A 27,491-nucleotide genomic window follows, 5' to 3' on the forward strand; every position below is an offset into this window, starting at 1 on the left:
TCTTTTTTCTCCATCAGCGGCTGCTTTAGATGCTTTAGATGCTTTGGAAGCCACTTGTGCTTCAAGTTCTTTGATTCGGGCCTCCAGTGACGACCTTGAGCTCGACCACTCTTCTTCCTTAGCAGAAAAAGCATTAAGTTGGGCTCTCAATTCCTGGTTTGCACGATCGGCCGCGAGATGATTTGCCCGGAAGCCAGCACATTTTAAAGTAAGACCCCGAACAAAGTTGGCCGCCTGAAAAGGAAAAGGCGAGGTTAGGAAAAGCTAAGTAAGAGAAAAGGAGCACAGGAAGAAATACCTGGATGAGAGAATGAGCACAATGCTCTTCCATCCGAGTGAAGGGAGTTTGCAAGAGGGCAACTTGATCATAAGGAAGGCAGCTTGCATCGTATAGCTCCCAGGAATCTTGACCGGATCGAGTTCGGAAGACAGAACTCTGGGGGGAAATCTGCCAGTCCGGAATCCATTTATCACCCTCCATATGAGCTACGGGGTGGTCTGGACCTCGGAGGTCTAATCCAGCAGTCCTCCAGCATTCCGTAATACCGCGTAGTACATCCATATTTCTCGCCTCTTCGGACCCAACCCCCTCGGGTGGTAGTCCCTCACCAGATTGAGAGCGAGCTCCCATCAGGTTTGGTCGAAGAGGCGATTTACCACGAGATTTCTGCTTCCTCGAGGATTCGGCAAAGTCCCCATCATTGAAAGGGCGATTTCGTGACCTCATGCTACTGGATCGGATTGTAAGTTGATGTTGGGGAAGAAGGCCCCGTGACTGAGTTTCTTCGCTACCAACCTCAATAGGAACAGGGCCCTGAGGTATATCAGCATCGGGTGTTGAGGAGGCAGCGAGAGCAGGTTGAGAAGGGGATGCGAGCTGTGTTGCAGTTTGAGTCGCAGCTCGAGCTTGAGCTTGGAATTGGGCACGAAGACGTTGGTTGATGCGGGCTTGACTCACCATGGAAACTGCAGGAAGAAAAAGAAAAGTCTCGTTAAATGTTGTTAGAAAAAAGAAATGAGAGATAGGAAATCGTATCACCTAAGGTACCCTCCACCTGGAGGGGAGCAGGAGTTAGATGGGCGAGCCAGAGGATCTCTTCAACTAAAATCTTCTTCGGATTATACCGATAGGTGGTGATGCTGCTTATTTGATCCCCATCTAAGCCCTCACCTTCAGTAATGGGTGTAGGCTTATCTACCTTCCAGTCAAGAGAGAAGGGTCATTCGCGACCGGGAGGTGGTTTGACAAAGATGAATTTTGTCTTCCAAGGACCAACATTGAAAGTAAGGGAGTCAAGAAATCTACATGCTTTGCGGGAGGTTAGGTAGAAAAAACCATTGTCTCCAGACCGTGCAGAGGTCGTGAAGGAGTACAACGATCAAAAGTTTTCAAAGCTAGGTTCAAACCTATGTACACGCATGATAATGACAAAAAGGATAATGTGCCGAATAGAGTTAGGAGATAATTGCATAGGATATAAATTCAAACGACGCAAGATTAGTGCTATAGAAGGGGATAAGGGAAAGTGTAATCCCGCTTCAAGGTGTTGCAAAGAGAAGGAACAAAAATCGGGCGGAGGCTGGTGCATACGGTCGGAGGATCGAGAATGACTATTTCATAGTTAGAAGGGATGAAAAATTTATCCTTTATATTTTGAATTTGTAACCTAACAGTGCTGATTATTCCTGTCCAAGGATTAAGTTGCGACTGTAGTTGGGTTCTCTCCGGGGCAGGAGCCTCATTTGAACCAGACCTATTTGCTTGATTATGGGCACGAGATCTACGCCTAGGGGGTACTAAATCCCTAAGAAGCATATCGGAGGGAGTGGATGAAGAAAACTCAGCGGAGTTAGACCCTATGTTAGAAGTAGTAGGGGAAGACATGGTACTTGGAAGTAAATGGGAAGATCGAGAGTTGAAGAAGATCAGCTAGTTGAAGGAGATCAACGGGAGATAAAACTCTTCAGTGCAGTGGCTTCGAATGATGTATGTAGAACTATGGGGAGGATTTGAAATGGATTTGTATATATATTGGGGAAGGCGGTTTCAAATTTGACTGTTGCCCAATCCCCAAGCAACATCTGTCCTCCAAAGGGGCTTGAATCGAGGTACGGGACGACGAGCGACACGTGGAAGCTCGTAAACGCTCCAAGATCATCAGCTGAACAGTCGGATAGGGCCGTTTCGACTTCTTGGAGTGATATCACTCAAAGAAGTGGGGGAGTAATGATGAGGGGGAATTGGAAAAAGACAAATGTACCCTCCAGAGGATGGGCAAACCTAAAACGTATGAGGGAGTTGACCAAGTATTAACTGCCAAGTTATAAGATATTTAACGGCACAGTTAGTGCCTCTAATACTGGACCTTGAGTGCATTATGTAGAATCGTGGGAATAGATATGAAGATCGTGGGGAGACACGTCAGTCTGTTGGTGTGATCAGTATAAGAGAAAGAAAGTTGCACAGAGGAAGGTAATTTTTAGAATCTAAAAAATATTTACCATTAAGAGAGAGTATTTTTATTTTCTGGGAAAGAGGCGATATATTTTTCATGATTATCGACACTGACTTGAGTGTCGGAGTATCTTCGCCGGGACTTTCCCCGGCTAGATAACATTTTTTTTCTCATTGTCAGAATATCGGTGATCGGGAGCGGAAAGTGGATAACGAGCCTGGAGTGCGATCTGCGATTTCAAGCCTGATCAAATATATTCATAAGTAATTCACTAGTTACATTTGTCTCCCTTGTGGTAGGATTTAAACCAAGATGCTGACTTAAAAAAATAAAAAATACATAAAATTTTTATTTCACTTCTCATTTAACATCTGCCTGTAATATTTTTTTGTATTTGTACGAGGTAAATGTAATACATAAAGTAAAAAAGGGTAAAATATAATAAAATATTGCTCTTCAATTATAGTCATTGGATATAGAATAGCTATAGATGAACGAAAATCTAGTCATTTTGTGGTATACACACTTTTAACTTTACATATATATATATATATATATATTACATTTTCTTCTTTTTAAATATAAAAATATTATATGGGATGTTAAATAATGAATAAAATTAAAAAATTACGTAAATTTTTTTCTAGTCATTTTGTGGTATACACACTTTTAACTTTACATATATATATATATATATATATTACATTTTCTTCTTTTTAAATATAAAAATATTATATGGGATGTTAAATAATGAATAAAATTAAAAAATTACGTAATTTTTTTTTTGCTGACGTTAATATTTTTTCATTCAAACGTTGATGGTAGGGAGTCAAGTGCAAAAAAAAAAAATTTTGTGCAGCGGTATATGTGTAATTTTAAAATTTATTTAAAAAAAGTGTAAGTTTATTTTTATTTTCAAAAAGATTTATGGGTGTAGAGTGTTGAAATGATGGTGCTGTAAAAAAGATAAAAGATGTAATAGAATTTTAAACACAAATTTTGGTGAATGAGAAAACAAAAAGAAATGAAGAGAAGAAGATATGTTGAGCATCCTAGCTGGCCACTGGGCAAGATTATGAGATATTCTCTTACAACTTCAACCCCACCTCTCAGGGAAGACAAGAAGACAACACTGTATTACTCCACATATATAAATATAAGATATTTGTGTGATCTTAAAAGCATTACAAATTTCAGAATTTTCAAACAGTGTGTGGAAAAGCAAGGCGCCACGAGTGAAACAGAGGGAGCCCCACGGCTTCCAAGTGGCGTTCGCAGGAGGGCAGTCGAGATCGCGCGAAACACCCACCTCTTATCAAGAAACTATTACTCTCTCTCACTAAAATATTCCCTGTTTTTCTCTCCTCTCTCTCTCTCTCTTTCCTTACCCGGGTCCGGTTATATCTGGCAGTTTTTTCGTTTTGACCCGACCCGAGCTCTGCCATGTCCGCCATTGCTACTGCTGCTGCTCTTTCGCTTCCAATCTCTTTCTCCCGTTCAACCAAGTTTGGCAACAAAAGGGTACTTCCTTTTTTGGTTCATTTGTTTGTTTCTTGATTTTTTTTTCCTGGGCTGTGTTGTTAATCTACTGTTGAATTTAGTTGAGCTGGTTTTTGGGTTTTCCTTTCTTTTAGAAGATGCGTTATTAGTGGAATATGGAGTATTGACGCCACTGGCCAAGTGCTTTATCGGATTCTCTAGCTTATTTCTTGATTATATGTATCTGGAGTGGTGTGCTCCATTATCTGCGGGTCATTGACAGTTTTAGTTTTCTGCTTCTGATAATTCTTCTGGTGAGCAGTATCTGATTAATTTTTTTGATGACTTCGTCCTGATTGCTTTGATACTTCAGGAAGTTTGAGGTGGAGTTTTTGGAAAAGGGCCTTTTTAAGTTTTTTTACTAGTTAAATTCCATCTTATGCTGGACTGGCTATAGCATCTCTCACTGCAAAACAATGAGAAGGGTGTCTTTAATGTGTTTTTTTGTTGTTTCAGTATAGGAAGATCAGACCTTTTAAGCTTACAAGTGGATTGTAGTTGCTAGTTGCATAGAGTAGAAACTGGAGAGGGAAACAATCTAATTGAGCGAGTAGGCTATGCAGAAACTGTTCCATTTCAACATTCTAGCACTCTCCCTCTCACTTGAAATTTTGAAAGCAAGTGTCAGACAAGGCTTTAACTTTAGCTTTGCATTCGGATACATAATCTGCTATACTAGTTTCTTACTCCAAACATTTTCCTTCCTAAATATTCTCAGCTAAAGTTTTGGTTTAGTCTAATGACTGCTGACCATCTTATTCTTGTGACTTGGTTGATTAGTTCATAGGGCCTCTTTATTGGGGATGCATGCCCTTTGTTTTTTAAGGGAGAAACCTATTTGGTATTATGCAGTAGCCTATATCTGTAATAAAATTTTGCACTCCATTATTTTTGCTCAACCTTGTTGTGTCTGGGATCTCCAGTGTGCCAGAGGAGGCTTTGGAGTTTTTGCTATCATTGGGGAGGAAGGTGGGTTGGTTGAAAGGAAAAATCCTTGGACAACACTGTTTGATGTAGAAGATCCACGGTCTAAGGTGCCCCATTATAAAGGCAAGTTTGTTGACGTGCATCAAGCTCTAGAGGTGGCTAGATATGACATACAATACTGTGATTGGAAGGCTCGGCAAGATGTTCTCACGATCATGCTTCTGCATGAAAAGGTTACTGAACAATTTCTCTTTAATCTGTTTCCTCTGGTTGCATCTTCTTTCCAGTAGTAAGTCGCAGGACTAACGTCAACTTGGGTTGCTTTTCCCTTGAATGGTGATGCTGTTGGAATCTTTTTATTATTTGATTCCTTTGGGATTCTCCAATTTTTAACTTCAAATGTGGCTGCAGGTTGTGGAAGTATTAAACCCTCTTGCTCGTGAGTTCAAATCAATAGGAACTCTTAAGAAGGAACTGGCTGAATTACAGGAGGAATTGGCACAAGCCCACAATCAGGTATAGCTCTATTGTTATATGTGGTATGAAATTATGTCAATTACATGCAAACTTTTTCCTAGATCAGGTGCAGGTGCCTGCGAAAGCAAGTTCTTTATTACGAGAAATATGACCTCTGCTGATTAAGAATTAAAATCTCTGGTAGCCCCTGAACTGTTTTGGAATCTTGAAAACATACAGGTACATATATCAGAAGCAAGGATTTCCACTGCTTTGGACAAGCTAGCTTTCATGGAAATATTGGTCAATGATAAAAAGTTACAAGATAGAAACACAACAGAATCTGACTTGTTACTCCCTACTCCTAGTACTTCTCCAAACTCTCTTGATACTGTGAACAGAAGGCTGCCAAAGAAAAGCCTTAACGTGTCTGGTCCCGTCCAAGCTTACCATGCTCGTTTGAGAAACTTTTGGTACCCTGTAGCTTTTTCTGCAGACCTGAAGGATGACACCATGGTGAGTCTATTTGAGGACCTAGATTTTGTGTAATATCTGCTAAACTACCTTGCTTTTGAGTTCTGCATCTATCCTTGTTTTCTTGATAGTTCTTTATTATTATTACCTATCAGGTACCAATAGATTGCTTTGAAGAACCATGGGTTCTCTTCCGTGGAAAGGATGGCAAGCCAGGGTGTGTCCAGAACACTTGCGCTCACAGGGCCTGCCCTCTTCATTTGGGTTCAGTTAATGAGGGCCGGATACAGTGTCCTTATCATGGTGAGATTATGAGGACATTATTAATTTTGTACTTCTGTATTACCGATTAGATGAATCACTGATAATCTTTCATGATATTAATTGTAACCCTGGAAGGTTGAGAATTACTCGTTTCATGTAATGATTAACATCAGGATGGGAATATGCTACGGATGGAAAATGTGAGAAGATGCCGTCAACTAAATTACTTAATGTAAAGATCAGGGCGTTGCCATGCTTTGAGCAAGAGGGAATGATTTGGATTTGGCCAGGCGATGATCCTCCAACAGCAGACCTACCTTCATTATTGCCTCCATCAGGATTTCAAATACATGCTGAGGTATGTTTTACCTGCATTTAGACATGCTTTTGGAACTGTTAATAGTATGTTTCAGGTATATTTTGTTGAATAGTACGTATCTTCATTCTGATGTCCTTGGGAAAAGCAGATTGTTATGGAGCTTCCGGTTGAACATGGGTTACTTCTGGACAACCTTTTGGATCTTGCACATGCTCCTTTCACCCATACCTCAACATTTGCTAAGGGGTGGAGTGTTCCCAGGTTACTTTTTGAACTTATCTTGATTAAATATGTTTAATATACTAACCAGCATACAGTTTTGCAAGAAACCTGTCCAGACTGTCATATTTACTATTATTAGATCATTATGGACCTAGATTTACACCGATTCTAATAATTAATTGTAATTACATGAAGCAAATCAAAATGATTGCAAGAAAATACCAAACTTATTCTTTTCCATTTTATTCTCAGCTTGGTGAAATTTTTGACGCCTACATCTGGTCTGCAAGGATACTGGGATCCATATCCCATCGACATGGAATTTCGACCACCGTGTATGGTACTGTCTACTATTGGAATCTCAAAGCCTGGGAAATTGGAAGGGCAGACTACAAAAGAGTGTACTACACATCTTCACCAACTTCATGTTTGCTTACCTTCATCAAGAAATAAGACGAGGTTGTTGTACAGAATGTCCCTCGACTTTGCTCCAATACTTAGGCATGTTCCTTTCATGCAACATTTGTGGAGACATTTTGCTGAAAAGGTGAAACTTCATTTATTTCTCCATCTTCTGCCAATTAATTGTGCCGACCCATTTCCATCCATTTTTTACTTCAAATCACATGTTTTCATATCTTAACCTTGAACTATATGAACAGGTTTTGAATGAGGATCTACGGCTAGTACTTGGGCAACAGGAGCGCATGCTTAACGGGGCAAATGTCTGGAATTGGCCAGTTTCATATGATAAGCTGGGAGTGAGATACAGACTATGGAGAGATTCGTTGGAGCGAGGATCAAAACGATTACCCTTCAGCGAATCACCATAGCTGCTGCTTGATTAATGGAGTAAATTGGTTTTCTTCTATTGCTGCTTCTTTAACCATCACCAATCTCTGCAGAAGATGATCAATTCCTTTAAACTTTGATATGGTTCTTCACCCAATCGTCCAAGAAACTTGACAAATGAAGTTCAAGAAGGGATTGATTGATTAGGGTTGAAACCAAATGGCCTCACCACACAGCCACTGTAAAAATAAGGGAAACTGTACACTTCTGTATTTTATAGATTTTTGTGTACAGTCCTGAAATAAACCTATCCTCCCTGCCCCTCCTGATTTTTAGTTTCCCCCAGTGACTGTTCCCGAAAATCCACTAGGGTCACCTGATTTGTCTTCCTTGCCTTATGACAAAAAGATCTCAGATGTAGCATATGTTGAAATTGTGCTGATATAATGGAAAGTTTGAATCCAAGTACTGCATCAATATTTTTTATTAACCATGCATTGGGATCTTAATGAAATATTTTTCTGACAGGTCTGTTGCTAATAAAGTATCCATAGGACGACATACCTTACATGCTTACTAACCTAAGCAGGAGACATTCATGAATTTCATTAGCAGCTTCATATGATAAATCTTGATTCATTTACTTAAAGATCCTAATTCATAATAGGTAATGTATATGGAGACAGAGTCCCTTATTGAATTCCATTCTTTTTCTTAATTATGGTATTAATGCATTTCAGTCTATTCAAATTACAAGCAGTCATAAACTTTACATGATTCACATTCAATAACTATATTACAGCTCTATATGGATATCTCTTTACCTCAATCACGTACCTAGAAATGCTGTAATTAGTGAGCTGTAGGGATTCTTTATACAGATGATACAAGGTAAAAACCTCTTACGAAGCCTTTATGCTGGTTTCCAAACTGCAAGCAGCTCCTGGAACATCTCTACCACTAGTTCCCTGTCTGCCTGTCTGAAGAAATCATTCATTTCTTCTCTAACATCATAGATCTTGCCAAAATCAAGCAAATACATTAAGCATCCTTTCTTCAGTTTATCCAGTTGATACAGCCAAGCCTCTTGCAACCTCTCAAGCACGTTTCCTGAGTTAATATCTTCTAGAAGACTTTCTTCACATGCATCCTTCAAGCCTACAATATCGTACTTGTTTGCCGCACCCAACAACGCCAAGCGGTGCTTCCAAAAATCTTCCTGGTTCATGGTACCATACAAGTAGCTGAGAAGTGCCATGCAAGACTCGGATGTCATATCTTCAATGTCAATGGTTGACGACTCTTTTTCCTTGAGATTATGTTGGAACATGCTCTGGAAAACGGGAGAGCTTGCAGAAAGAATTGCCTTGTGAGCTTGAAGTGTCCCATCTGCTGTATTGATGGTAACATCTGCATGAATAGCCTCATCAAGCATGCGAGAGAGACATCTGAGAGTGTTTTGAGTTGCTAGATTTTTCATCGTGCCATCACCGGGCCATATGGAAGTGGCTTCTCCACCCTGCGGTTTAATAGCAAGAGAGAAAAGAAGTTTCAATGATAGCCAATGTAAGTAAAATACTATAAACACACTCTAAATGAAAGTTCACTTCTATGTTCAATTTTTCCCTTTTCTCTAAAACTCTCCAAATTCAGCACAAATCTTTAGGTATGCTTCCAACAGATTTTTTGGTTGAGGAAGTAGAAGCAAATATATATGGTTAAAAAAGACCTGCTCCTCAGAACTTATAATTGTTCATAAGGTCTTTTTACCAAATGTCATCTACATCAATCAATATGGTTGTAACAGACTCTAAGTTCTCTATTGACAAAAGATATGTGTAACATCTCACATTTATAGGGTAGATCTTAAGGTCCAGAAATTCAACATCAATGATGAATCGACCTTGAACAGTAATATCCACCAGACAGGCAAAGTCATCACTCATCCGAAGCACTCTCTCATGAACTGCAACATAAAGCAATAAACATCAATTGAATAAAATCAAACAAACAAGCAGGTAGTTATACATTACATAAACTGGATTTATACACAAGCTTGTGAAGCAATGTAGGTGCTCATAGGTGGGGATGCAGTTCTTGGGATAACACAGGGCAAGAGTGACACAACAGATTGCCGTCTTCAACAGTGTGAAGTCATTCAGAGGCCCTTGAGAAAACAAATGACAACAACCAGGGGGAGAAAAAAAAAGAAAAAGGCATAAAGCTTCAAGCTTAACAGGTGCAATATGACCTTGTAGGAATTCAGATCTGTTTTACTGTAATAAAGTATTTTTTACAGTGAAGAGTACATTGTAAAATTGCAGCTAGCTTTATTACGAATATCCTATTCCAAATGGAAGGCCCAGTCGAACACGAAGCCGATTCTTTTTTCAAAAGCTAATTTTACATCAATCTACTTATTTTAGCCAATGTTAATTTTATCTTCAGAAGTCAAACAGAAAGTTGATGCCAACATTGCATTTTTAAGTTTTAACTGATCAATCTTTCAGAAAGACAATAAAGGAAACCCAAAAACAAGAAAAAGGGGAAGATAAAGATAGATACTCCACAGTAGCAAACCCGAGGATAAAAGCAGCAGGTAAAAAGCTCAACTGATGAGAAAAAAGTCAACCACAGCAATCAAAAAACAAAAAGCAATAACCTAGAATCAATAAAACATAGAAAAACAAAAATCCGAGGTGAATACGTACTGGGAGAAATGTAGGGTCTGCGATTGAAGCCGGAGGTGGTGACACGTATGACAAAACGGGCAATAGGCGGCTGCTCCTTGGAAACCCGAGAAGGTTCGGGGAAAAGGCGGACACACATTGACCGGTTCCTCTCCACCGATAAACACCTAGAAAAGCCACCAAAAATCGCCGTCATCATGATCAGCATTCATACATATAGGTAGAGATCTAACAAGTGAAAGGTGAGAGATACCAATTCCATATGCCGATTTTGAAAAGGTCGGATCTTTTGTAGGCTGTGGTTGGGCCGAAACTCTCAATTTTCCACTGCGCCAATCTTGCTATGGTCTCCACCTTAGTGTCCACCATTTTCGCACACACTGAGAGAGAGAGAGAGAGATGAGATTAGAGAGAAGGGCAGTGAAAGTGCAGTGAGGAGGACTATGAAGTGTGTTTGGGCTTTGGGGTCTTCTGACTTGAGTTCTAAGAAAGTCTGTGTCTCTGTGGGCTTTTTCGTCATATAACATAATATTATCTTATACCAAAGTTGTGGATTTCAGCATGAAAAGAAAGTTTTATTTTTCAGATAAAATTATTACTTTGGTGATAAGATTAAATTATTAATTATTTATTTATTTTAGATAAAAATAAGTAATTATATTGAATATATTTTAGGGGAGCAAAGATGATATTAGCCCTCAAACACATTTGAAGTGTGCGTATACTTTTACAATTTTATTAAGTTAAATAAAAGAAAGGGTAAGTAATTGATAAAATCATAATTAATATAGAACAAAAGTAAAGTTGTGCATTTATATCTATATTATATATAAAAAGATAATAATACCACAATATTAATTTTATTGTTATGCCAATAATATTTTGAAGTTAATTTTTTTGAAAAAAAATATGATGTATGAATTTATATATATTTTTTATTTAAAAATATAAAATATTATTTATTATATGAATGTGGAGAATAATATAAATATTAGATGGAGATGTTTTCCCTTTTGATTTGAATAAACAAAAAGATACAGGAGGGAGGGAGAGAGAGAGAGAGGAAAATATGGCGGGGGGGGGGGGGGGGGGGGAGAAAAAAATAAGAGAGTTTGGAACGAGAAAGAGATGAAATTCGAGACGGGGGACAAGAAAGCATACCTTGAGTATGAGTTGAGGGGTGATGATGGCGGCAAACTAGTGATGGATATAACTCATACCTACGTGCCGCCCAGCAAGAGGGGACAAGGCCTCGCCGCTCATCTCTGTGTCGCCGCCTTTTTTCATGCTCAAAATCATTCCTTTTCCGTCATCCCCACTTGCTCTTACGTCTCTGTAAGCTCCTTCTTCTTCTTCTTCCTCAAGGATGAATGTGTATTGTGTGAGGATGTTAGTATTGCTTCTTTTGTGGGTGGGCGCTTCATGTGAGAAACTTTGGTTCAAGTGGGATTAGAATTCTTGACACCCTTTTGCTGGTTGTTGATTGGTTCTTGAAATAATTGGATGAAGGGGATAGTGTGAGATGGTTCAGCAATCATCAACATGGTTATTGGATTGGGGTTTCTATTGCATTTATTAGCGATGATCACAAGTTTGATCATATTGTTTGTCTTGTTTCTTTCCAGGAAAGAGATTGTTCACCTTATATGCATGTTTTTTCCGTCTTAGAACATTCTCTTTTACTACAACTGTCTGTATCTTAAAATTTCTGGACTCTGCTTTTTTCTCTCAAGTTACAGTGTTCATCGTTAGTGTATCAGACAGGATTGTTACCTTGTTTTGCTGGCCTTATATATTTTCTGATACTGTTTGATTTGGCAGGACACATTTCTTCCTCGAAACCCAACTTGGAATTCCATTTTGTACAAGGAAGATGTCGTCAAGTCTAGCATGTGAAGTTGTGATTGCCAGTCCTGCTGATGAAATTGAACCACATCAAGATGTAATGCTGTTTGTGTTTCTCTTCAATGAACATTACAGTAATAAATCCAAGCAGACCATGTAATATTTAGGCTGCTATAACATGAAGAATCAATAGTCTGTGTTTCAGTTTGGTTGTTTGTGTTCTGGATCTCCTGATTAGCATTTCAAGAATAGAGAAAGTAAAGTTGGCCCGAGTGGTGAGATGGTTTCTGAGTCAACGCAAGGACCAACCACACTTGAAGAACAGCTTATTCATACATTGACTTCCTATACATCTTAGGATAATCTCACATATGATGGTTGGAAAACTGAGCGATACAATACAGTTCTTCAGGGCACATAGTGAACTTAACACCATAAGTCCATTTAAGTATTTCAACAAACAATAAAATGAATAGTTTCTATTTACAAACATATTTGGGTTCTCCATGCTGTGCCCCAATCAACCAGGTACAAAATAATCCATCTTCTCCACAGGCAGATTCAGTACCGAAGTTTCAACCTGTAAAGTGCGAGTGAAAGCAAAGATATCGATTAGATGATGATATGACAAAATGATTCTGATAACGCTAATACTAGTGAAGTAGATATAAAAGATAATTACATCAACACCCTATGACGCCGAGGTTTAGACATAATGAAAATTACAGTACACAATCTGCAATCATGTTTTACATTACTAATCCTTTAAATTATGGAAGTTGAAAATTTCAACAGATATTCAACTTTATTTCTTGGATGAAAAAGCTCAGCGGCAAAAGGAGAAGAAAAATTCTACATAAACTACTCATATATTATGGTTCAATCATATGAGTAACAGCAGGGTAAAATAAAATACGTACTTCATCAAATGGGACGAAGACAAAAGGTGTTAGGCCCCTCTTGTGTGAAACTGCAGGGACATCAGGGTTATGTGTTTCATCCTCCTGCCACCCTTCAACTACTCCCAGAATATCTTCATCAGGACCACTAGCCTCAGCGTCATTCACACCACTTGTAACAAGTGAAATGAGATCCATTCTATTGTTGGCCCCTGCTGTTGTGCCCCTTAACCTATTTTCAATATAATAAATCCATATAAAATGCATTAATGAAATATTTACTCATTAAACATGTGGCCCTTAAGACTTTTTGGCCATTTAAAGTCCGTATCTGGAATACTAAAGCTTGAAAAAGATTCTTAAAAGTAAATGAAAAGGCACACGCCACAAAATATGAATTTGGCACCAACATGGAAAAAGGATTTTCTTCACAATGAAAGAACAGGGTGACTAGAAGATACCTCAGGCGTATTCTTAACACAGTTGGACGTAAACCAGGATACAAAAGAGCAGCTTCAACCTGCAGGTGGCACGGTCAATTCAGGTTTCCAGTAGCAGAAAATGTAAAAGAAACTTAACAAAAAGATCACTCGAGGATTGATACATAAAAAGAGCAAAATGTGAACTGCATGAAATTCTCTGTTTGCAATTTGGTAAGAGAATAAGATACCATACAAAACCAACGCAGATGTGAAATAACAACAGTAGAATCTAACCTTGTCCTCAGAAAGCGTGTACTGTCCGCTAAAGACACAATCAGTTTTTGAGGCGCGGAAATTCATGAATTTCACCACATCTTTTATTTTTTGAGACGAATTCTATAAATATTGGCAAGCAAAGGGAAAAAAAACCATCATAATCAGATACTCATCATAAATATAATTCCTAAATTGTTGTAGTTGCCAGAACCAGTCAAAGATTATGACCTTATAGAGAAACCTTCCAGATGGATAAAACCGCAAGTACCGGAAGTAGCAAACCTGCAACACAAAATTGGGAAATTTCAATACATAATTACTGGAACTCAGAGGAATATAGTAGAAAAGGAAACAAATTGAACCTACTACAACTACTTTCATGGAGAACACTGTAAGATTCAATGTCATTTCTTTTAGTCATTAATTCTTAAAAGATCTTATACCAGGTGGTCCAGATCTCTTCACTATCTGATGGTCAAAAGAGTCAACACTAAAACAAATAAATTCTAAATGATTTGATCATTCTAAGGTTTCTTGTATTTTCAAATTTTAATGTTTGAACATACATAATTTATGACAAACAAACATACGCAATACAAAGCCCTTAATGATGACTGGTTGTAAATTATATGAATCCTGTATAACTGCCAATGGGATCAGATAAAGGGTAAGTCCGTATGCTTGATGTTAGCATGTATATTTATATCAGTCATCTTGAACATTACCCCTTTTTGCAAAAGCTACATTGTCAATCAGAATTTCAAGGTTTAGGTCTTCTCTGAAACAAAAACCACAAAAGTATGCGGAACTACACAACTGAAATTAGAGATAAGCTTACAATATGAACAGGATTAGTGGTCTTCCACTCTGCAACTCCAGCACGAATGTAGGTATTCCGACTGACGTAAAGACCTATAGATTCCAAGCACATGTTAGCACTGTTACAAAACTAGGACTGAGTGACAAGTATGAAGATAAGTATGTTGCAAAAGGTTTATATACTGCCCATAAGTACTGGCACTCTCAAGAAAGCTCTACAACTACCTTAAAATTGATATTATTGTCAAGGTTCAAATGGTGGCAACAAAACTGCACCATCCAGATACATTTGCTGCTCAAGAAACACTATCAAAGTGATTCCTTCTCACACTTGTGATGGCGTCACCAAATTAAAAAATAAAGCTTACACATAAGATAGGGTTGCTTGCTAAGCTAACTCAATGTGTTTAACATTTTGTAAAAGCTCATTGTCAGTGGCTTAAGTTGAGAAAACGATAGGCGTCTCTTTCAAATCTAATTTGCATGATCAGAAAATATCACAAACTGCAATCTATTTCAGTGACCTAACATAAGGCCAATCATTTTACCTAAGGTTGATATGATTAGAGTGTAAAACCAATCTATCAGTTATATCTGGCATTTGATATATACTCCAAGACAAGAAGACAAGCAGTTGCCATAAGACCCCAATCGCATCTGCCATCAGTTACCAGCACCACAACACATTCGGACATGAACACGTCTCAGACACGCTCCGCGTGTCCGAAAATTAAAAAAAGAAAAGGACTCAGCGTCGGACATGCCACGGATATGAGACGTTTTGGATATTTTTCATAATTTCAAAAAGTTTTGAACTATTTAAAAAAAAAAGAATTTTGAGCTTAATAAAAAATAAAACGAATTACCTCACTCCTCTCAAACTAAAAGTTAGAAATTACTATAACTTCAGGAGATGGTCATGATGATTTAATTAATTTGAATATTAAAAATTTTTCATTGCGTATTTTTTAAAATAAACTGATTGTGTATATTTTTGAAGCCACATTTGGTTAAAAATATAGATGTAAGACATGCTTATTTTATATTTTATCTTGATATTGTTCATATTGCATATTTTAATTTCATGAGAAATTGAGAATATATATAACTACATATTATATATAGCCTTGTCGTGCCCTAATTTTTCTACATTTTCCATGTTGCTGTGTCTATGTTGTATCGTGTCCGTGTCCATACATTATAGCCCAGCAGAGAAGGAAAATTAAAACAAAGTGGCAAGCAATTCACCTTAAGCTTTTACAAGAAGAACATTCTGAAGAAGCATGTCATTGTTTAATTGCAAAGAAATTGAATCCCCTATCAAGAACTGGGAATAAAGTAAATAAAGATAAACTAGAAGAAGCCCCGTAACAGTAGCTTAACCCAATCGACATACTTGTCTTGTAATTTGATCCTACTGAATCATGTAAAGGGGGAATATCATGCAGAAGAACAAGAAAACAATTCCGAAATAAAATATCTCACCATCAGTTCGAAGTCTTGGTCTGAAAAGCCACATTTTCCTCCATGAACCATAATACTTCGACTGCAGAACCTTATAATTTTCTGCCACTCCATTGAGCTACACAGGAAAGCCTAAATTTCAGTACCGAAAAGTTGCACACATCAATAATGAAAAACCTCATAGCCATTCTAATGTGAACCTGCCAAGCCCTTAAGCATGCATTGCGCCAAAACACAGGATTACGAATGGTATATCTCCATTTTCGACAAACACAGGCTGCCCTTCCTAGGGCATACGGGGTCATCTTTGAAAATATCTGCCAAAAATAAATAAATAAACAAATCAATCACATAACAGTGTCCTCATTTACACAAATAAGAAAAAGGACCTTTAGAGAAAGATGATTGTCATTGTTCGGCAAGTCTGTTATGCCTAACAAATTTATTTTCTGAGTAGAAATGAATCACAAATTATGGTAATAAACTATGGCAAGAAACATAATTTGCAGAAAATTATTCATCGTGCACCACATAGATTTCAACCATACAGAATTTCGAAAAACTCAATCAATTATTTAACATGCCACACTGGATAACTATTTCTAAACCTTTCTTGGTAATCATAATTCATATTTGACAAAAATTAGATTGCAAACTCCTTAGCCCCCAACTGAATGTTTACTCTCATCGCTCTACCAGCCTAGTATTCAAATGCTTTCTCTCTAACCTATTTCTGAAAACGAATGCAGACCAATAAGGTCATAAGCTTGTATAGCGATTCAATTTACACAGATGAGTCTACTTTAAAGCAGAGTCATACCTCGAAAAGCAACTCATCAGGAAGGCTGCGGTGTATAAGTGCTGTCTCAACAACTGATTTCCCACTCAAACTACCGAAAGGAGCAACAGGTCTAACATTAACCCCATAAAGATCTGGAAAAAGGGGAAAAAAAGGAAAGAGGCTGTCAAAAATGCACTAAAGAACAGTGGACATACAACATAACTCTTCCAAAACAACCCATTCTGCACAAAAATGTACAAGTAGCTTTTGGAATTAGACTAATACATGGTATGCAATTCAGGGAACAAACAGAAAAACGAAAATTAAATAATTACCAAGCCAGGGCCGTTTGGTTACCAAGAATTGAGCAGCCCTCAACCGCGAAGCTGATTCAAGCTCCGCTGCATGTTTTAAAGCATAATCTGGCAATAATAAACAAGATTAATCGGTATCTGCTACCCCAAAACCCGAAACAAACAATTCAAAGCAATGATATGCAATTCACTATTGCCTAAGATAAAATTCGATCGAACGTGTAAATTTCTCAAGAAATACCGAACATTCTACATTCAAAAATAAGGATGACATAGCAACCAGCACTAAATTTCCTACACGTGGACCCCCAAACCCCAAAACTAAAACAAAAGAAGACAAAAATTATAATGAAACCCAGATGAAAAAAAACCACCAACAAAATCAAGAAATTCATAGAAATGGCATGTGGATAACTCTTGGGTTATGCCAAATCAAGCTCATCAATTTTCATTTTCAATGGAACTGAATATTGCTTACCTGACGTCATCTTGAACAAAATTTTACAGCGTTTTCTTTCCTCCCGTTGTGAGGGAGCCGGGAATTCGTTTTTCCTCTCTTTCGGGAAATCGACGAGGAGGAGAGAAAAGAGAAGGGAAAAGAAGAATCAACTTTCCTCAGTCATTAATCTCTGTTGCCCGAACACAGACCAATGAGCTCATCGGCATGGGACCCATCAATGGTCGAAATCATGCATCACCCAATTAACGGGTCGACCCGATGCTTCTCAAGGCGGCAACTCAATCCGAATTTCCACTTGCCATGTAATAAAACCTCCCCAGCTAATTTTGTACTTAGGACAAGAGGAAAAATGATCAATTCAATAACTTTTTACAAGAGATAAATATCAATTAACTTTAAAAAAAATATTATGTTCGACTCAATTGGCTTTCTATTTTTAGATACATTTTTTAATTTTTTAAAATTTATGTCATTACTGTATCATTTAATATATTCAAATTCAAATATTAATTCAATACTCGATTAGCTTTTCAAAGTGATGCATTTTTTCTCTTATTTTTGTTTTCTAAAATTAAAATATGAAATACTGATTAAATATAATTCTAATACATGATAAATTTTGAATATGAGTTTGATATATTATTGAATATACAAAAAAAAAATTAAAATATAAAAAAATATAAAAAACTAAAAAATAAAGAAAAGCCCGCAAGCCGACGCACGAGCTTTTGAACACAAAATACGTGGACTTGAGCTCGGTTTGTGAAGGAACTTGAGCTCAAGCCTGCTCGAGTTGAGCTCGTATCGAGCTCTTGTCTCGCCAGCGGCTCGACTCATCTTGCACTCTTAACTGGATGGTTGGTAAACAACACAAAAAAAATTAATCCTATAATATATGTTAGGGTAAAATACATTTTACTTCCCTGAATTATACGTCATATAACAATTACCCCCTTAAATTAATAAATAAAATACTTACCCCTACAACTAAATTTTTAGACAATATTGCATTTATTTTTTAGTAATTTTGTATTTTAAATTTAATTAAAAAATTAATTGAAAAAGTTATCTATATAATTAGTGAGTTAAATAGTTCAATTTTTTTTTTTTACAAACTCAAAGTTAACTAATAAATGAATACAATAAATATACAAAAAAATTTCATAAAAATACTTTATTAATTTAGTTATAAAATTAAGTTATTGACTATTTATTCTTTTAGATAAAAATAAATAATTACATATTGGTGTTTTTAACATATTTTTTTAAAAAACTATGATAAAGTATACTTATTCATTTTTTTCTAAAAATATTTAAATTTTGGTTAAGCATATACATATTTGTCAATTTCTTTTAAGAAGCGTATATGAGTTGTTGGTTATATTATATTTATTGTGTATTTATTATATATATATATATCTATATATTAATTTATACTCCATTTTTAATTTAAATTTTTTACTTATTAAAAATTAATTAATAAATAATTTGGTGATGATTTAATGTGCAAAATACTAAAATATAGTAAAAATAATATAATTGTTCAAGATATGAGGGTCATTTTTGTCTAATTAAGGGAGTAAGTGTTATATTTATTAGTTTAATAGGGAAAATGTTACATAACGAATAGTTCAAAGAGAATTAAGAGACAATTTGCAGTTAGTAACTTTGGCTCGTCTGGTTTTATTTCCATCTGTATTTTTTCTGCGTCTTCAATAGAATGAAAATACAGAATTGAAATTAATTTTTATTTTTTTATGAATAAATTATTAGTAATATATTATATGAAATGTTAATGATAAAATGTGTTAAAAATATGTACAACAATGTTTTGATCTAATGTTATGATATATGACTTTATAATATTTTTATTGTATATCTAACATTAGTATAATAGTAACATAATTAGCAAAATATAATAGAAAACATACATGATCAAATTATCTAAATACTTACAGTTAATTTTGCCTAATTATATATATACACCAAAATAAAAAAAAATATTAATAAATTCTTAGGAGAATCCGATAATACTTATAGTATGCAATTTTAAAATATATTTTGTCCAAAACAATTTTTTTTTTAATAGTTGAATTGTATAATATATTAATTTTAATCAAATAGATGAATATAAATTATTTTTTAAAAGTAAAATTAAATTGAATGGTCATAAAAATACATTTTTAAAATATGATGATGACAATTAAATTGTATATCTTCAATTCTAAAAAAAAGAGTTTAAACTAAGAAATTTATGGGGATTGCTCTTGCAATGGTAGTTCATTGGTGTGAATATGCAGCATAAAAGTGATTCTGGATTGGGAAACTGGGACTCATATTTAAAATAAACGGTTTGTTGGAGCGTTTTAGTTTTCTGCTTCAAAATCTTGTCAAAGAACTCGTTTGATTTGAGTTGATAACTTTCAAGAAGTACCTCAAGAAAGAAGATTCCGAGGCTGAGGGCGGTCGATCGTGGAGAGCGACGAATGCGGCCGCCTGAGACGACGAGAACTAATGCCGTTGTTAAAGTAGAGGGGTTTGTGAGCGGCAGCTCGATTTTCTCCAACACTACTTACTTTGTATTTCTGTTCTAATTTAGCTGTTCATTGGATATTTCTATTTTATATGGGGGCGGGGTATTTTCTCAACGGTAACAAAATTGGACCTTAACTTGTAATTACCGGTTGGCTTCTAGAAAATTAATTCCATATCTGATTTTATTTTTATTCTCAATTATTAATATTTAATGAAAACATTTTTTTTTATTTCTTTATAAATTTTTAAATAAAAATGAAAGTATATTTCAATTAATTAACAGAATTATATATTGTATTTTTAATTATGTAAGATTAATATATTAAGACGATGTTTCGTGTAAGTTATTGACCGGGTACGGTCCAATGACCTATTTACTAGTTTTTAAATGGGGAAATTTATTAAAAAAATACAAAAAAAAAAATAAGTTAATAAAATAGAGTGAAAATGAAAGGGTTAGAAAAGTGAGTGGCACCGCGGTTGGTAACCGCGGTGCCACAATTTTTTATTTTAAAAAAAAAAAATTCCTTATGTCACCGCGGTCACAAACCGCGGTGACATTGTTTTTTTAAAAAAAAAAATTTTTAATGTGTCACCACGGTTCAAAACCGTGGTGACAAATTTTTTTTTTTTAAAAAAAAATATTTTATTTTACGATGAATTGCTGTCAATTTCTTGTTAAAATTTCGACACTATTATGGCGAGTTGTCAACCATCAAATATACCGTTCGACTCCCATTAATGAGACAACCCACAAACAATTTCAAGTTTTATCAATCGTAAATAATGAATTTTTAGCACGAACACCGCACCTTTCGGCCGTTGATTCGCCGCCACCGGAGCAACCCACGATCACGAACAACCACCACTGGACTCGCCTCGACCTAACGGTTCTAACGAGACCAACTTAGTTCAATTTTCTTAAATATTTGTTAAGATATGAAAATTTGAAGTTTTTCCGCCGAAAATTCGCGCTGAATCTGTTTGCTGCCACTTCTCTACCGTGAGGACGAATCACAGATTAAGACCATAGCCGTTCGAATCCTGTCGTACAGACGATTCCAACAAGACCAATCTTGCTCAATTTCATTAAGTATTTATTTGTTCAATTTTTCAAATAGTTATAATTTTATTTAATTAATTAATAATACTATTTATAATTAATTAAATAATTAATAATACTATTTATAATTAATTAAATAGAATTTAATAAACTATAAATATTTTAAAATATATGTATTTTAATTGAACAAACAAAAAAAAAAGAAAATAAATTTGACAAACAATTTCAGCGAATTTTTGGTAGAAAAATCTTCAAATTTTTAAATTTCAACAAATACTTGATGAAATTGAGCAAGACTGGTCTAAATAGTATTATTAATCATAATGGGAGATACAAAAGAGTATAACATAATGGGTATTAAAAAAGAATATGAAGAGGTGTATGCATTCATATATACATATTATATATAATATTTATAAAATTTTCACATTATTCAATCAGCTTAACACATAGATGGGATGTTGACAAATTAATGAGCTCACATCCTTTAATTGCTCTACAATCTCATTATAGAAAATGTCTGTCTATTTCGTTTTCACATTCTCCATTTAAAGAAATAAAAATTAATTATTTTATGAAGAATTATTTTTATCAAAAAATTCTAATTTTTGGCTTCGTCATCTCCCTACTGAAAATGTCCATTAAACCTTAAAAAAATAAATTAAATTATTAATATAAAAAATAACTGCATTAATGTGGGTAGGTATATGCCACCCACAAAATTTAAAACACCTATCACACAAATTGAATAAGTCTATTTTTAAACTTTTCAAATGAACATCATAACTTAATAATTTATGCAGGACGATGGGTTTTGAGGAATTAAACACGTACGTCGGGTTCGTCCATGATGAAAATTTAAGTTAGTTGGTGATCGAGATAGAAATATGCAATCTGAAGTCAAAGAGTCGGAGTAATAAATGCCAGTTACCTTGAATGAGTTAGATCTGAAGTATTTATATGATTTTATTTGGTACTGTAGATCAGTCCACGTGTCTTAATCTGAGGCTCTTAGCTTCAATTGTGTGGTGCTCAGCCTTCTTCAAACTCCGGGTCAACCCGAGGGACGGGTTCGAACGACCCGACCGGTGACCTATTGCCCGGATCTTGGTGAAAATGACCATTATACTCTTAATGAAGCGCTTTTCTGTCTTTTTTAACAATTTAACCCTCATCAAATTGTATTGACATTTTTCGAAATTAGATCCAAATATATAAACACTTCCTATTTTTTTCAAAATTACAACTACATTTCTTATTTGGTGGCAAAAATTTACAAAAACACCCCTTAAGATACATTACATTAACTCTAAGGGAGAGTATCTACAATTTTTCAAGGAGACTTGAGTATTTGTGTATTTGAACCTAACATGGGTGTCAATGTAATTTACCATATATTTAATTTAGGGTTAAATGACATCTACCCATATGAGATATGTGAAATGAAAAAAAAAATCTATGTAAAAAAATAATTAGCAAATTACCCCATGTATTATGAAAAATAAAACAAATTACCCTCCCTAAACTATTGATCGGGGGACAAATTGCTTCATTTTTTAAAATACAAGGGGTTATTATCTATTTATTTTTTACATAATTTTTTTTACTTATTTATCATATCATAGGAGGTAAATTATATTTTTTAAATTTAATTTATTATATAATATCAAACATATCAAATATGTGACAGTATTATTAAAATATTCTACTACTATCTACCCAAGGTCGCTGTTTCTGGGGTGTCATGTGCTATTAACGCAAATTTAGGGTGGCTTGAGGTAATTTACCGAAATTGAGGGAGACAGCATCATTTATTCAATCAAGATTCCAATACCTCTCCTCTCTGGTTATCTCGCTGCAATCATTCCTTTTCGCATTATAATCGCTCATACGACACACCACATTCTTCGCTATTATGTCCCAGCATTTACCACGTTTTTTGGGGTCAGAAATCGTGAACGCAACATAATTACAGTAGACAACCAACTTCGGATTCTTTCTCAGGTGAAGGCGGGTAACTGTCACTGGATCCTTTGTTTGTTGCAATCGACGTCGTTCTGTCACCTGACTGTCGCTTTTTGCTCCATCGCTGTTTCGATTTCTCCGCCGTCTACTTCGGCCATCCGCCGCAGAATATTAGGTTTAAATGGAGACTTCGAATGGTTATTCCACGAATTATCAATATTCAGCCTCGTTTGCGGCTTCTCGGCGAGATGTCACTTACAGGTTAATGATTGGCTGCAGTTATTTGGAATTTTTCTGATTGTCATTTCATTTTAATTGAAGGAAAATTTTGGGTCGGGTAGTGGGCTTGATATTTGCCATTTCCAATATTTCTTCATTAATTCAGTTATTGAGAGTCCTAAATCTTAACTTTGTACCCTATATCAATCTATTTGTAAGGAGAATTCGTAACATTAGCTTGTATGTTTGTAAGAATGTCTCCGCAATAGAACTTATGCGAGTGAACTGAAAATGATGTTAGGAGTCGGTTTGTTTGGAGGTTCATTACATGTTTAGGACAATTATATCGTCTTGCTAGATTTAAACATTTCAGTTGAAACGTGACCATGTTTACTAAAACAGAGTGTTTTCTTACAACTGCATGACAACCAGTTGTAACTTGATGTTGGAATTAGTACTTTCAAGTGGCAAACTGTGCTTTTATTTCATCAGAAAAGATTAATTTTCTTTAGATTGCATTTCTGGTGCCATATCTTTTCTCTCTTTCATACACATTTGACTCCGCTAAGAGGAAGTCTCTTGGCATGCATGGGAAATGATTATTCTTGTTTTATAAATTTATAGGAAATTAGGTTTTGGGTCAGTACCGCTAAAGCTTTACTGCATCTCCCTATATACATGTTGCTGCAGCATATAAGGACTGGTAGGCCATTGTAATTAGCTGATGCAATGTCAGTAATCACAAACTTATGCTATACGTTTTTTAGTGTTTTGCTGCTAAATTTTTTGGTGATTCGACATGCTAGCTTTTCAGCAATACCATATGGTTTTTGTTTTCTAATGTAGATCAAGTATCATCTTTTTCCACGAAAATATTGTTAATGTTCTCAACAAAACAGCATATTTGTCTAGATTTCACATACCGCCTGTAAGAAACTGTTCATCCGCTTAAGCAATGTGATGTGAGGTTTTATTGGGCCATTTGGGCAAAGATCCGTCTGGATTTCTCCTCTACAGGTCTCAACTATATGAACCTTTCTGAATGCCTGCTCGTGGTATAAATTGAAAAGACTTAAAATTTGTTGGTGGATGACTTTATGGATTTTATAGAAAAACCAAATCTGCAAGCAAAAGACTACCTATTGTCCATACCATTGCCATGTCGTATCTGTGTTCCCATTTATGTTTGTAATGGTGCAGCAATTAAGTTTAATGTTGTGGTGGGCATGATAATCTTATAACACGTGTCCTAGAGAAAACACCTTATTGCATTATTCCAAGTTGAAGCATATCAAGATCACAATTCTTTTTATAGGAGCCTTGAGTCATCTAAGAAAAACACAACCCCAGTGAGTCATACATATCATGCAGGCAAGTGCAAAGTATTTTGTATAGGGGCCGGGAAAAAAAACCATATTCAGATGCAATTTTCAGGAAATGCAGGTTATTGCATTGATAGAATAGGTCGGCGCTAACAGATTTGAGAACCACAATCTTCTGTGCAAACGTCCAATTTATCATCAGTTTTCTGCAGAAAGTTCCAAATGCCTGTGTTTGTAACAGGATGAATAAATAGATGTCATGTTCTTCCCTGCTTGGGATCATATTGAGATTCGGAATAAGACCCAACGATGATGAGGAGAACTGGAATTGAGGAACCCAAAATGTTGGCAAATCTGCTAGACTCTACGAATATGGATCCTCTGACCCAGCATACTCACCGTTTGTGCGGCACTTATTGTTCTTTGCTTTCTTCTATTATGGATCTTCTTGAGTACTTGAACTTTTTCTTTAAATACTTAAAACCCACACACTGACATGCTTAGGAACATCAAACATATTTTCTTATATCCCAAATTAGTTAATGGAATTCCAAACTATGAAAAACACGGCTAGACTTCTCCATTATCATTGATACACGTTATGATGATCTGTGAATTTTTAGTAATTATTATTTTTTACTCTGAAGGTTTTTCTGCAACAATCTATTTAGCAGTCTATCATGTAGAGACACTTGAAGGTGCCGATAGCTCGTTTTTCCATGTCCACTCTATATCTATTTCTTTGTTTATATCTGTTTTTGGTTAAACAGATTTCAGTTTTAAGTTCTCATAATACAGTTTAGATTTTTATTTCTAATTAATTTAAAGTTTGTAAAAATGAGAGGCATCAGCCATAACTGGACAACTATAATTGATAATGGTACTTGTTTATTTTAAGTGAACTATGGTCAATATTACCAAAAAAAAGGCAGGAACTAGTGCCATTATCACTAATAGAAAAAAACTATGATTGTGAATCACTTGAGAATTAACCCCCATATTGACATGTTTTATTTGCCAACTCTACGAGCTACCAACTTTGCTTTGAAAGTTCGTCTAATGCGCAAAGATGCACTAAAAGCTTTTTAATGTTAAAGAGTTTTAGCCAAAAGCTGGTAGTCTACCTTTCTGGTCGTGAGGATTTATTCTGATGCATCCAGTTGCACTTATTTTACTGTTTTATTTATGCAGCTGTGGTTCTTGCGGATATGATCTAAACCTGAGTTCATCCAGTCGGAATACATCAACCATTGGTTCAAAATATGGTAAATCTATAAAGAAAGGGATCATTTCTTTTTTCTCCATTGATGAGAGCAGATTCAACCAGGTGGAAGAGTTCAAATGTGTGCCCTACTTTATTTCCAAGCATTCCTGGGGTTTGTTCCGCCGAAGAACCAAGCTTCTGTGCCGGAAGTGTGGGAACCATGTTGGTATCGCATATGATGATAATAGTGCTTCGTCATACCATCTTATAACAAATGGGACTGGTTCACCCTCTGGCAGTGAAATCTCCAATAAGAGAAAGTATGATATCAGGATTCGCTCCTTGCAACCTTCTTCAGCTGGTTTTGGTACTCCTCTTGTCTCATGATGGTTTTGAGAAGCATCCCTACCATATATGTCTCATGTTGAGTACAAAGTAATATTTCAGCTGGTGCTTTATGTGGTGAAGAAGTCATGTTGGCAGCATGCAATCCTTCATATTTTGTTCAGCATAAGTAGTGGGTAATAGATTTGCTTGAATGGTTGTAAATAACTTCTGTTTCCTTGGTCCCTATTGTTGTCCGGTTTAATAAGATACTACCTCTGTATAGGAGAATTGTGAATGAAGTTTCATACGTACTGATGGGGTTGAATGGATGAAACAGCCGACATGTTTCGAAAACTATGAAACCTCCACATGGGCAAATGTGGGAATTATGTTGGTGGTTGGAATGCAGTAATGTGATAATTGTATATTTATCCGTATACGTTCTTGCTACTTGATATACCAATATTTAGTGTGCTAAAAGCTATCATTTGGAGAGTTATATTTAAGTTGCAAAACTGATTTGCAATGGGAAACATAACATGGCACTTGCAGATGGGGACCTAAAAATGAATCGCAAATTTCCCTGGCACTGTATATTGCTCCCATGATCTCTCTTTCAGTATCTCTAAGGTGCTTGTATTCTATGTTAAAGACAAACTAATCGTTAGATATTACTTCGTGTGGTATGTAGAAAACAGGGACCCCAGCTCCTGCAACTTATTTCTTGCATAGAAATATGAAAGATAAGAGGCATGAAAAGCTTCAAGATTGATCACTATTACCTTAAAAAAGGTTAAGATGTATCAACACGTAGTTGACTTCATAATTTCCCAACAATAATCATCATATACATATATTTCTATGTTTAATTTACCATAAGGTAGTTAGCATTTGAGTTGGTGGTAAAAAGGGGGCCCCCTTATGGTCAACATAAAACTTTAAACTCCTTTAACTGTTTTGGGTGCAAAAGAGAGTCCAAGTTCAATAATTTCTTCAGGTATAGCAATTGATTGTGTCATTATTGCCAACACATGAAATCTCAGAAAGTAGTGTGAGTGTGAAAAAAAACTTGAGAAATGATGATTACTTAAACTTTACTTCCATGTTGGTAGTTACAAGAAATGATCATCTTCCTAATTTAACCAACCACAGACAACTTTTTGCTGCTACCCCCAAACCCAAAGGATAGACTAATGGTTATGGTGCAGAAAAAAGAGCATGTGGATTGTTGTACAAGAGATGAAAAGAAAAGGGAGAGGGTGGAGGAATATGAATAGATGAACCCAAATCTTGTTCGGAGGCCAACCAGTTTGGTCTAAGTCTTGAAAAAGTATTATTTAATCCATACTTTTAAACATATATATATGCATTGTGACAAAACAATGTGCATTTATAAAGTTGTTTGACTTGAGCTTGAAAAAGGGTCTCTTTAAACTA

The 27,491-nt window shown here is 35.7% G+C and overlaps 5 protein-coding genes across 5 annotated transcripts; 3 read left to right on the forward strand and 2 right to left on the reverse strand.

Moving 5' to 3' along the window:
- Window positions 3,643-7,917, forward strand: LOC105155361 (chlorophyllide a oxygenase, chloroplastic). The gene is made up of 9 exons (XM_011071224.2): window positions 3,643-3,977; window positions 4,919-5,155; window positions 5,334-5,438; window positions 5,619-5,894; window positions 6,008-6,155; window positions 6,290-6,474; window positions 6,584-6,696; window positions 6,910-7,204; window positions 7,320-7,917. Exons 1-9 carry the CDS (start codon window positions 3,900-3,902, stop codon window positions 7,488-7,490), a joined length of 1,608 nt encoding a protein of 535 aa, XP_011069526.1. The 5' UTR covers window positions 3,643-3,899; the 3' UTR covers window positions 7,491-7,917.
- LOC105155362 (BTB/POZ domain-containing protein At1g21780) lies at window positions 8,142-10,644 on the reverse strand. Its single transcript, XM_011071225.2, has 4 exons — window positions 10,393-10,644; window positions 10,161-10,306; window positions 9,300-9,415; window positions 8,142-8,968 (listed from the first exon to the last, which is right to left on the reverse strand). The coding sequence occupies exons 1-4, from the start codon at window positions 10,506-10,508 to the stop codon at window positions 8,363-8,365; spliced, it is 984 nt and encodes a 327-aa protein (XP_011069527.1). The 5' UTR covers window positions 10,509-10,644; the 3' UTR covers window positions 8,142-8,362.
- On the forward strand, window positions 11,229-12,197 carry LOC105155363 (acetyltransferase At1g77540; the record flags this gene model as incomplete). Its single annotated transcript, XM_011071226.2, has 2 exons — window positions 11,229-11,474; window positions 11,961-12,197. Coding segments are annotated over 2 exons (321 nt in total), but the record flags the coding sequence as incomplete, so codon positions are not given.
- LOC105155365 (F-box protein 7) lies at window positions 12,299-17,694 on the reverse strand. The gene is made up of 11 exons (XM_011071227.2): window positions 17,438-17,694; window positions 16,981-17,067; window positions 16,685-16,797; window positions 16,065-16,181; window positions 15,886-15,982; window positions 14,420-14,493; window positions 13,810-13,863; window positions 13,600-13,701; window positions 13,345-13,403; window positions 12,905-13,115; window positions 12,299-12,564 (listed from the first exon to the last, which is right to left on the reverse strand). The coding sequence occupies exons 1-11, from the start codon at window positions 17,445-17,447 to the stop codon at window positions 12,505-12,507; spliced, it is 984 nt and encodes a 327-aa protein (XP_011069529.1). The 5' UTR covers window positions 17,448-17,694; the 3' UTR covers window positions 12,299-12,504.
- Window positions 22,855-26,491, forward strand: LOC105155366 (uncharacterized protein At4g08330, chloroplastic). The gene is made up of 2 exons (XM_011071229.2): window positions 22,855-23,243; window positions 25,715-26,491. Exons 1-2 carry the CDS (start codon window positions 23,164-23,166, stop codon window positions 26,112-26,114), a joined length of 480 nt encoding a protein of 159 aa, XP_011069531.1. The 5' UTR covers window positions 22,855-23,163; the 3' UTR covers window positions 26,115-26,491.

The sequence above is a fragment of the Sesamum indicum genome, linkage group LG2 (assembly GCF_000512975.1).
Source record: "Sesamum indicum cultivar Zhongzhi No. 13 linkage group LG2, S_indicum_v1.0, whole genome shotgun sequence".
In the NCBI taxonomy this organism is placed as follows: Eukaryota; Viridiplantae; Streptophyta; class Magnoliopsida; order Lamiales; family Pedaliaceae; genus Sesamum; species Sesamum indicum.

Excerpts from the sequence above, each read along its gene's own strand:
- LOC105155362 (XM_011071225.2), bottom strand. The coding sequence starts at position 10,508 with ATGGTGGACACTAAGGTGGAGACCATAGCAAGATTGGCGCAGTGGAAA. Across the intron at positions 10,307-10,392 it reads AAAATCGGCATATGGAATTG|GTGTTTATCGGTGGAGAGGA; the intron begins GTATCTCTCACC and ends TGGCTTTTCTAG. Across the intron at positions 8,969-9,299 it reads TTAAGATCTACCCTATAAAT|GGTGGAGAAGCCACTTCCAT; the intron begins GTGAGATGTTAC and ends ATTAAACCGCAG.
- LOC105155365 (XM_011071227.2), bottom strand. Across the intron at positions 14,494-15,885 it reads ACCAAGACTTCGAACTGATG|GTCTTTACGTCAGTCGGAAT; the intron begins GTGAGATATTTT and ends TGGAATCTATAG. Across the intron at positions 13,702-13,809 it reads CTGGAAGGTTTCTCTATAAG|AATTCGTCTCAAAAAATAAA; the intron begins GTCATAATCTTT and ends CAATATTTATAG.
- LOC105155361 (XM_011071224.2), top strand. The coding sequence starts at position 3,900 with ATGTCCGCCATTGCTACTGCTGCTGCTCTTTCGCTTCCAATCTCTTTC. Across the intron at positions 5,156-5,333 it reads TCATGCTTCTGCATGAAAAG|GTTGTGGAAGTATTAAACCC; the intron begins GTTACTGAACAA and ends ATGTGGCTGCAG. Across the intron at positions 6,156-6,289 it reads GATACAGTGTCCTTATCATG|GATGGGAATATGCTACGGAT; the intron begins GTGAGATTATGA and ends GATTAACATCAG.
- LOC105155366 (XM_011071229.2), top strand. The coding sequence starts at position 23,164 with ATGGAGACTTCGAATGGTTATTCCACGAATTATCAATATTCAGCCTCG. Across the intron at positions 23,244-25,714 it reads CGGCGAGATGTCACTTACAG|CTGTGGTTCTTGCGGATATG; the intron begins GTTAATGATTGG and ends TTATTTATGCAG.